Here is a 10,862-nt window from a genome sequence, read left to right as displayed (position 1 = left end):
TATTCTTATGACACAAAAGAAAAATCATTTACAGGCACAAACTGTACATAGTATTTGGTGAGGGACAGTGTATTTGTAGTTTAGAGTAAAAAAAGGATTGCTTCAGTGGTAATTAAAATAACTATTGACAAGATACAGACTTTAAAATCAAGAAAGTGTGATAATTTGGCTACAGAGATGATCATTGTATGTCTAACAGATTTGGATAGTAGAAAGGTGAGTAGAGGGATCTGGGGAAGGAAAGACACTGTCATGCAGAACAGCGTTAGTTCTTGCTCAGTATACTCTTCAGGCTTCTCTCCACTGCTTCATCTAATTCCTCTTCCAGCTCTTCCTTCTTGGACATGGCCAGTTTGGACTGATAATCTTTTACTATTTGGTCTATATATGGTGCGCTCTGAGTCCCATGCAGCATCAGTGTCCACTCCTTCAGCACGCCCCGCTGCGGCAGACTGCCCACAAACCCAATCTCTAGAGCCCAGGTGCCTCGGGGGTCTTCTCCCCAAGTGTGTGTGGTCATGAAAGGCCACTTGTCAAACCCCACCTTGGAGTCGTCGTCCCTGGGACGCCGACTCAGTAAAATGGACTTTGTTCCCATTGGCGAGGTCATGTTGATGTTGAGGTCTCCTCGCCTGGTGGAATTCACAGTTATAACTGCTTGGACGTGTTCAAGGTATCGGACGAAGTTTTCCTTCCCCTCACAAGCATCAGTTGTAAGTGTGAGGACCAGCTTGCCACTTGGTGGTATCTTTCTGCAGGTCAAAACACGATGAAACAGATTAAAAGGATATACACAGCACAACACGGCTCATGCTAAAACTACTGGGTTTTGGTGCCTCGCAGAGAAAACAGTACTATTTTCCTTATTAATACATGGAAAAGTAAGGAAATAAGAGTTGCGAACTTAGCCAGAAATAAGAGATTCTCTTTTGAGAAAATGATAGCAAAACCATTTGAATATGCATTATGAAATGTACACCTACCCAAAGAGAGAAGGAAGAAGATTAAGAAGTGGATAATGCTCTTTAAAAAAATATTAGCATATATTTAATAGTTGACTTTACTGCTCACTAGTCTATTGGGCAATTGCATAATTATAGAATCATAGAATCATAGAATAGTTTGGGTTGGAAGGGACCTTGAAGATCATCTAGTTCCAACCCCCCTGCCATGGGCAGGGACACCTTCCACTAGACCAGGTTGCTCCAAGCCTCATCCAGCCTGGCCTTGAAGCCATCCAGGGATGGGGCATCCACAGCTTCTCGGGGCAACCTGTGCCAGTGCCTCACCACCCTCTCTGGGAAGAATTTCTTCCTGATATCTAATCTAATCCTCCCTGATTTCAATTTGTACCCGTTACCCCTTGTCCTGTCACTACAGGCCCTTGTAAAAAGTCCTCTCCCAGCACCCTTGTAGCCCCTTCAGATACTGGAAAGCTGCAATGAGGTCTCCTCGGAGCCTCCTCTTCTCCAGGCTGAATGATGATGTGTATAGTCAGTAGAAGAACCATGAGCAGTCAGTCATGTCAGGTAGTCCCCTCAGAAGACAGTCGCAAGCGGCTGGAGTCAGAGGACCCAGCTGCACAGCATCTCGATGCAGTCACGTTAAAGCCTACATCCTTGTTCTGATTTGGAAATCAGCACAAACATGGATTTGAACCAGCATCCGCTCATTCAAAAAGTATTTTCCCGTGAAAATTGCTGTCCTTGACCTGGTACAGGAGCACACACACCGAGGAAAGCCGTCACGCTTGTTTACTGAGTCGACAGAAGTCACAAGCTTCTCGGTTGTTTTAACTCAATCCTTCTGAAGGCAAATGCAGAATTAACTGAAGGACATCTGTCCCAAGTACTAACCCCACGGCTGGGCTCAGTCCTGCTGCATTTATTTTGCAAGGACCCTGGCATCAATTGGAATCCAGATCCCCACTACCAGCACACAGGGCTCCTTTGCTGGAGGGAGTCGGAAGTTAACAGGCAAGAGGAGGAAACCACTTTGTGCCAGCCCTATGCTATCACTCACAGCTGTTAACAGTCTCACCAACATTTGTCGACAGGATGAATTACAACAGGGAGCAATGTTACACCAGCGGTGCTCTTGGCTCCTTGCGTGCTGGGCACCCACACTGCGTTTGCTCCCCGTGTGGGTGAGGAAAGCCAGGAGGTGGAGTAATTTCCAAAATGTGCCTCCAAAGCTGCCAGGAAGAGGCAAGGGCGTGCTGGGGCAGATCAAGGTGCATCCGTGCCCCCCCAGCTCTCGCAGAGGAGGCTGGTAGCCACGCTGCACTGGGCAGTCCCACTTGGGATCCTGGTGCAGGCCCGAAGGCAGCGCTGCAGTGCCCAGCCAGCAGTCCGGCTAGGCCCCTCGGGCCAGGATGCAACGGGCAATTACCAGTTGCCTCAGAAACTGGCTGGGTGTGAGCAAAATTCTCTGCATCTTCACCATCAGCATGCTGTGAGCAGTGTGACACTTTGTCTGAACAAAATACTTGAAAGATAAGAATTACTGCAATTGTTAAAAAAGGGAGTCAGTCACAAGAGACACCAGTCAGCTCATCATTACCTCTTCCAGTGGCTTCTCCCTGACCTGGGTTTTGCAGTAAAATAAGGAAGAGAGTCCCTTTTAAAGGGCATTGACCACACTGTGGTAATGAATACCTTCATTTCAAAACAAATGAGTACCAGCCTTTTCCCTCTGCTAATGAAGTAGTGCGTTCTTCAGAGAGCAGTGAAAGCACTTCATTCAAGCCTAGCTTCCAGGAATTGACTTCTTCTGAAGTCATTATAGCTTAGTACATCGCTAATTAGTACATCAGGCCAGCCTCTGCCCACCCTTCATAGAGCACTGCCTTCTTGGGAGTACTTGCAGAGTAAAAAGACATTCAGGGCCAGCTCCTCAAGGCATTTAAACACTTACCTTAGACTGAAAAACCTGTGTTTTTCTGAATCTTATCAATGCCCTGGTATAGGATAAAAGTTACTGTACAGCTAAAATATGTGAACATACAACACTGTCAAGATCTATTTTCTGTGCCAAAGCACAAGGAAAATGCACTACATGCAGCCAGGTGAAGGAACATAATCCCACAGTTGCCACACGCCTGTAATTTCTCTGCATGGGAATCATCGTCCTCAAAGCAATCTGAATTCATGTTGTCCCACAGCAATCTCACACAGAGGACAAAGCTTTGTCAAACAGTACTTATTTCTGAAAGTTATGGTTAGTGTTTTGTATCTCCTCCAGCAAACGAGGGAGGACACCACAGTGTGTTTTCTATCTGTCCGCACTAAAACCCAGAGAAATAAGAGCACCGTTACCACTCCATCTGCTTTACAGACAGCCTGACAGCTACAGACAGCTTTTCTCTCCACCTTCATAAGTGCTGCAGTGCAAAAGTTATCTCAGCTCTCTAAAACACACGCAAAAAGGCTTGCTGTTTCCCCCTTTCCTATTAATTAGGATCCAGTACTCTCTGCTCCACCACACTAATGACTATAGTCCAGGTGAATTTCCCCAGAGAAATAAAAAGAACCAGGCGTGGTAGAAAAAGGCTGACAAAGCAGAAAAGGAGATGAGTTTTCCATAACCTCACAGTGTGCTGCTGTTCAGTTGCTACATATATAAAAAAATACTCACTTTTGCAATTAGACCTGAGCAGGGGGAGCTAACCGCCCTCTAGAAGCACACTCCCTTGCTCCCTTGCTAACAGACTATGATGTCCTAAATCATCTGTGTATCTCCCTGAACCAGCCAGATTCAGACTTGGCCATTATTTTCGCTTTGCTGACCCAACAAAAATCTCTTTTATGGGAAGTTTCTATTGCTAACAAGCATTTCTACATGCAGCAGAGAAATGCTGCACTTAAAATACTGATTGCTTTCAGCACACCGTGTATTCTAGGCTGCCAATTCTTTCCTGGCCTGTTTCTGCTAGTTGACAATGCTTCTGTGGTGCAACATTTCTGTATCAACTACTTACCTACCCAAATACATACTGAATATTTATTTTATATTGGCTTATAATACTTATATAAGCCTATGCAGAATACATATACAGAAAATGTTGCTCCAGTAATGCCAAAATAGAAAACTAACCAATTATCTACAGCAGAAGTGCAGTGTAGTTTTCCTTTCCAGGGAACCTCTGGAGATGCTGAGACATCATTAGTTTTATTTACAGTGTAATTCAAAAAAGTGTTGTTGTTGCAAGTCATGATGCTTATTATCTCCTGTCAGTGACATTTTTACTGGGGGACATAAATATTACAGCAGTCCTATGAACATACAGGTATGTCGGGTAATTACATGGGGGCACCCATACAGACTGCACACTGCGATTACAGGGCAGTAGTTAGGAGAATTAGGTGGTGACTGACTTGGTTGAACTTTACAAATCTGTAAAGCTCTTTGTACTGTACACACAAAGCCTGTTCTGGGTGCTGCTCTCAAAAGACACCAATACAAGGCAGTGCATTTCTCAACTCTTGGGCCACGACAGCTATAGGACAGCTTTACCACAGTTCCAGCTCCCTGGGCTGGAGGAAATGTACCGTCACCTCTGCTTTTCATCTGTTCATCAGCAGAAATGGGACAGAAAAACAAAGGCAGAAGTGCTACTGCATAGCACTTGCCCGGCTCTGGCTCAGTCTCTTGCCAGAATACCTCTACCACATTGTCTAATGCATGGAGTCAAGCTATAGAAAGACATTTTCTCTCCTCCTATAGGATGGTCCCAATTTCCATACATGGGGCTGTACTAAGATAGGTGAGACTATTTGTTTGCATTTAAATTATGAATAAACTAGAGAGAGCTCAAGATTAGCTTCAGCACTCTCTCATTTGTTTCCCACCTGTAAGCATGCATAGGCCAGATAAATTAAAACTCAGACCTCAGCTGTAGAACCTTGGATCCTGCAAATACAAACCATCTGGAAGACTGGGATCAAACTTACTTCCTGCCTGGCTGATCTATGTGCCAGGGTGGCATACTGGTTTGCTTTCTTTTTCCAACAGAATAACAATGCATTCAAAAATGGCACTGAAAAATCAAATTTCAAATGGTATAGACATTAATTGGCCATTATTAGGAGAGTATTTCAAATAATTAAAATGAATCATAGCTGTTGCAGTCAATTATAGCTGTTGCAACAATTCATTCACTTGTTGACTCATTCACTTTAGCACATAAAGGTAAATAATTTGACTACCTAGCCTGCAATTAGAGACTTGAAGAACATAAACCAAACACAATTAAATGCTGTAGTGTTCAAATTGAATCACTGCTACCTGTAGATGATTGTTTCAGTCTTCTGGAGATAGAATTGTCTGCTGGAGTATGTCACAAAGAGATATGACCTCGCTGACAGATAGTCATGTGGCAGCAGTTTATGTAATTTACACTGCCAGCCTCCCAGATTTTCAGTTGGGTGAAGGCTTTTTATTCGCAGAAACTTCGGCACAAACATACCTGTAAGTGCCTGGAGACATGGATGCTGCTGTTAACACTACTGGCAAGCAGTGATAATGCAGGTGAGCTGTGGAGTGCATTCCTCCAGCAAACCAAGAACTGAAAGATCGTGTAGTTTATCAGCTTACGGAAATAGTTGGAATGCTACTGGTAATGTTAGGCTCTCTTATAATAAACATTTCGTTTCTTTGATTATCTATGTCTTTGTCAACGTATTTGCGTGCTTGTGGTCTCCTAAATGCCTGGAAGAAGCCAACACACATACACCAGACTATTCACTTACTCAGGTTCCTGTATTGATCCTCCGACACAATGGAATCTCTCAGGAACGGTCTTCCAGTCTTTTGCCATCTTAACCATTGCTCCTGCATCTAGGACACCATAGCCAAACAAATGGTTGAATTCCAGCCCAACGCCATTTCTACGCCACTGATGAACTTCATCATGAAGCTGGTTCCTCTTGGAGGTGAGCACTGTCAGATGCTGCATGTCTCTCCATGTCAGATCCAAGCTGTGGAAGAGCAGCATGGAAACCAAACAGTAGTGTTTCCAAGCAGAGAGTAAAGAAAGCGTGTTTGAGCAAGTCTTTTGGTAAAATTTGCTTCTATGATTCACACAGATATTTTATCTATGCACATATCACTAACAAAACTTCTGTTGATTTCAGTGGGAAGAATAGGTTTTAACTGTATAGTACTTCCCCAAAATATATTCCCCCAAATTGCAAAATTATTTCTGATTGTTTCCCTGTTCTCGAAAAATACTGCTTTTAGCTACACCGTATAGATCCACCACGTAATTTTAAAGCTAATAAAATAAGTAGGATATTATACCAGATCCCGAAAAGAATTCAAAAAGAAGTTGATGACAGAATTTTGCCTAGCCTTCCTCTTAAACATCACCCTCTTCTTCCTCCTGCTTTTCCCATGGACTTCTAGATTCATCCAGAGAAGCCCAAATCCGACGAAGCGGATGAGTTTTAACAACCAAGGTGTTAGTTGTTCAGTATTCTGTGAATATGGGTATATGGGCTGTGGGTGGCTGTAGGTATGCATTATGAGGTATGGTAGAGGTTTGTCACCCATGACACACTAGCATGGATGGATGAAGTCAAGTAACATCTGTCTAGATTCGGTTACCACTCTTCATCATCGGCTCTTGTCTTCCTAGATTTGCAGTGATTATGATGACAGAAAGGGCACTTAGAAGTTATTATTCTGGAAGCTTTAGAACTGACATTCTAATTCTACATAACTGAAGCTATTCTGGTTGTTTTATGATGAATTCTTTGAATATTACAATATGTCTGATTCAAATCATCAACCTAAAAGGATCCACTTTTCAGCTTTCTGCGCCCCAAGTAATAAGCATGTGTGCATGCTGAATGTTCGCCAGAACAACCAATTACCATCATTTTTCCAAGGTGACACAAGATAGCTGAAAACCAGATTATCATTTGCATCATTCTTACTGAAATACTAAGAGCTGCTAAATATCTTAAAATCGTACTTTCCCTTTCACAGATTGGTCTGTTTATACAGAAATGTCAGACATAGACTGCGTATGCGCTGACAGACATACTGCAGGCGAGAGGAGCCTGCACGGGGGATTGTCAGCCATTCCCGTGAAGGCTAGAGCATCTCATCCATTGTACGTACGTGCGCACGGCACAATTAAATAAAGCCAGTCTGGACGGAGATAACAGACGCTGACAGTTCTTTCTCTCCCTCACCTTCTTCTCAGAAAAAGCTAGGAACTCAATTGCAAACCAGGGTTATTAGTCTAGTTGGTACTCGTGATAGTTTGGCAAGAGTAATTCTAGTCTTCATGGACGGATCAAATGAAGAGGAATGATAATTATTACTGAGCTATTAAGGCTGTAGTCCAGGTTAAACATACCGTGGTCAGAAAATTCATTAAACTTTTATATTTTTATGGCCACATTTATTTATTGCTTGGCGCCAGTCCCACTGAATGAATTTGATAGTAGAAGCCCGAGTTAAGCACCTGCCATGAGAGTGTTACGTGTCTAAAACTTGAAATATAAGATTTGCCCCAAGTCACGCTCTGAGCCACTGGCCCAAGTCATTGCTCTGCTAATGATGTAACTTTGTCTCCTCTACCAAATCTTTATTCTTCTGCACCGCTGAAGAAAACTATGTACATAGTGCTCGCTTCCTGCCCTGGTTAGAGAAACTGAACTGTACGATTGAGCAAATGTTGCCTCGCTTCATAAAATAATTCAACACAAAGGAAGAAGATGATATAGGTTATTATAAGGAAAACTTTTCATAAACATCAGAGAAGAAGATAATGAAGCAAGATATATGAGTGGGCTCCAATGTCGTGAATAGCATGGAGATGGCAAATAGACAATGGATATTTATTCTTTCATGCAACAGAGCAATTATGTAGCACAGAAGCAAATTACCAGCAATTGGTTAGAAAAGACAAAGGAAACATTCCCCACTACCACAAAATACTGTTACTGTGGAACTGATTGCCACTGGATGACAATGGTGCCAAATACAGACAAGCTGAAAAGAGACAAATTCAAGGAAGATAAATCTGCCTGTGGTTATTAAACAGGAAAGGCCGACTGCTCTCTCTCTCCAAACCACTGATTGCCAAAGCTGTTGTTAAAAGACTGCTCTTAATCCCTGTTTGTTGTACTCTCCCCTAAGCATCTGTCGTTGCAGACAGTATGTGGCACAAGATGAACTCTTGTCTGATACTATAAGTTTGTTCTTAACTTTTTGTAGGCTGGGCATTCCACACTGGATATGTGGAGAAATGAAATAACCTCTCCCTCCAAACAGTGCTGGAGAAGACAAAGCCCTGAAAGCAGTGGATGGAGAGGCCACTGATAGAGTGAGTCAGTGAAAACGTATCTGCTGTACGGCTTTGGCATGACTGCTGCTCCATCTGTAAGGCCCTGTGCACGTCACTACTGTAGCAGTCAGATTGTTAGCTGCACGTTCTAGCCCCATGCCACAGACAGCCAACTTAAATGATGAGCAACATTAAACAAACTGCAGGCCCTCTCCTCTCGAGAGCTCACAAGGAATTTCTCAACAGCATACTTAGCCTCCAGGGCCAAGGCAAACACTCCGGCCGCTTCAGGGGCAGCTGCAGACGTTCCTGAGTGACGCAGGGTGCAGTTGCCATACAAATCCGTTGTAGCCTGCAATTATATGAGATGTAATTAATGAAACCAGCTAGTTCATTTTCCTTGCAGCTACAGACTCAGAAAAATATAGAAAGTGAAGTTTGTGCCCTAACTCTTTAGAATAAGTGTGTTTGTTTCTGTTTTCCTCTTCAGAATAGTATATAAAATTAAAACCACAGTGAGCCAGTTGCAAAAGGGGTGAATGCAAGAATAAATCATGATGTAGTAAAACAATGTTCATTACCACTTAGAACTCAAACTCATATAGATGGCATTTATTTCCTATAAACACAGTTTAACCAAAAGCCTTAAATTCCCTTGTGGTTATTAGAAGGATTTGAAACTAGGATTGTTAACAGCACTGAGCTTTCTAGCATTTCTGCAACTCCAGAACCAACAGCAGTACTAGGCTGCTATCTTGTATGCAGCTTCTTGTGTCTCTCTAGAAAAGACCAGAAGGAAACCTCAGAAATACATTTTATGGTGATAATTACAAAGGTGCCACAGACCATCTTGGCTGATGTCAGCACAGAGCTGGTATCAAGACAGAAACCAGTATTTTTCCATCTGCTACTGTACGTGGGCATTTAGGACTATACAGTGTGTCTTTGGGATTTGAGCCAGGGCCAAATCCCAAAGCATTTTGGGATGTATAACAGTTTTTGTCAAAAACTAACCTTGAGTTACTACCCCTGCATTTTCCACTACGTGAATAAGACTATGTCCTGGCAAGTCTGAAGGTGCTGAAAAGCAGCGATCAGTACAGTGGAAGAGAATCCCAATTACATTTGAACAGAAATGGCCTATTTTCCAGCTGTAGGTAAGACCCTGTAGGGGACCTGATGCTCCGCAAAGCCCAACAGGAGACTGAGGGTGATCTGGACTCCCAAATTTCCTCTGTGTGTGACTGAATGTCTTTCTGCTCTGTGAAGCTTGTAGTAAAACAGAAATCTAGTTTGTGACTGCTCTGCCAGTACAAGTAGGATCTCAAATGCTGACACTTTTCATTTAGATTTTGACAGAGACCTTAAAGAGTGCAATTTAATTTCTAAATCTGGTTTCTGATAAAGGAAAGCACCAGAAATATGAATCTGTAAGAGATGGAAGATCATTGCTGTTCTCAACATTAATCCCACATCTCGGCTCACAATTTTGGCACCATTATGTACCGTGGATGAGAAAATGCCCATCGCAACAAAGAACCATCTGCTGCTCCATAGCAGACAAAGTTGTAACAGGTTGTGGGAGCGTACAAAGACAGCAGCAACAGCACAATAATATCTGGACTCACCACGCCAGCCTCTGGATTTCTCTTCCTCCCATTACTGAAGGTGGAGGCTAATGTTGAAGAGCAGCTTTCATCATACAGAGCTGTCCGTCCATCATTTATAGCAGAATTGATGGAGATTGTCCACATGCTGGATGCATAACCATCACAGTTACAGTCATCATAGCTGCCCCCATCTCCAGAGGCCCAGACATAGATGCTTCCTTTGCCACCCCGGCCCTGTGAAAGGGGAAAAATCAAACCTCTTGAGTTAAATTGCAAATAGGAGATGGCAGCTACTTCAAACTGCACATCTAATTGTAAAGCTAGGCATCTATCAAGGAGAAAACTGGTCCAAACAAAATATACATCAACCACAAACAGAGATAATATGGACTTCTGCAGGTTATTAAAACACGGTTAACTGGCAGCCAGTTCTGCAACCTTATGTACACAGAGCACTTCCATTTATCTCGTTTTGCTTGACACCCTGCAGGCTTCTGTGCCAGATGCTGTGGATTCATTAGTGTTTATGTCAAGGTGTAAGTGCTATGAGGAAAGCATTCTTTTAAAAGGGCCATGGGTCATCTCACACGCTGGGTTTGTAAGATCCAATTAGGTTCAGGCAATGGCTGAAAAACTCTGTAAAACTGGCACCTTTTTCTCTTGATAGATTTTTCTCCAAAGGTATCACTGACTCAGAGCTGTTTGTCTGACAAAGCAGCTTCTACCACTGTCGTGGTTTAGCCCTATCTGGCATTTAGGTCCCACCAGTCACTCTACCACTCCACCCCCACTTCCCCCACCCTGCTAACAGGGGCGGAAAAACAAGGGAGGCTCGTAAAAGATGAGATAAGAATTATTTAATTTTATAAATGAAACTTATGGAGTTACTAACAATACTATTGCTGACAAGTAATTAGAACAGCAGAAGGAGAACATATGATACAGGATCTCAC

The 10,862-nt window shown here is 42.9% G+C and overlaps 1 protein-coding gene across 1 annotated transcript; it reads right to left on the bottom strand.

Moving 5' to 3' along the window:
• PCSK2 (proprotein convertase subtilisin/kexin type 2) lies at positions 1–10,143 on the bottom strand (the record flags this gene model as incomplete). Its single annotated transcript, XM_010157262.1, has 4 exons — positions 1–752; positions 5,751–5,978; positions 8,551–8,651; positions 9,928–10,143. Coding segments are annotated over 4 exons (1,032 nt in total), but the record flags the coding sequence as incomplete, so codon positions are not given.
• Between the last annotated feature and the right edge of the window lie 719 nt (positions 10,144–10,862).

This window comes from Eurypyga helias, unplaced genomic scaffold (assembly GCF_000690775.1).
Source record: "Eurypyga helias isolate BGI_N326 unplaced genomic scaffold, ASM69077v1 scaffold38168, whole genome shotgun sequence".
In the NCBI taxonomy this organism is placed as follows: Eukaryota; Metazoa; Chordata; class Aves; order Eurypygiformes; family Eurypygidae; genus Eurypyga; species Eurypyga helias.
This window is presented reverse-complemented; position numbering and strand designations above follow the sequence as displayed.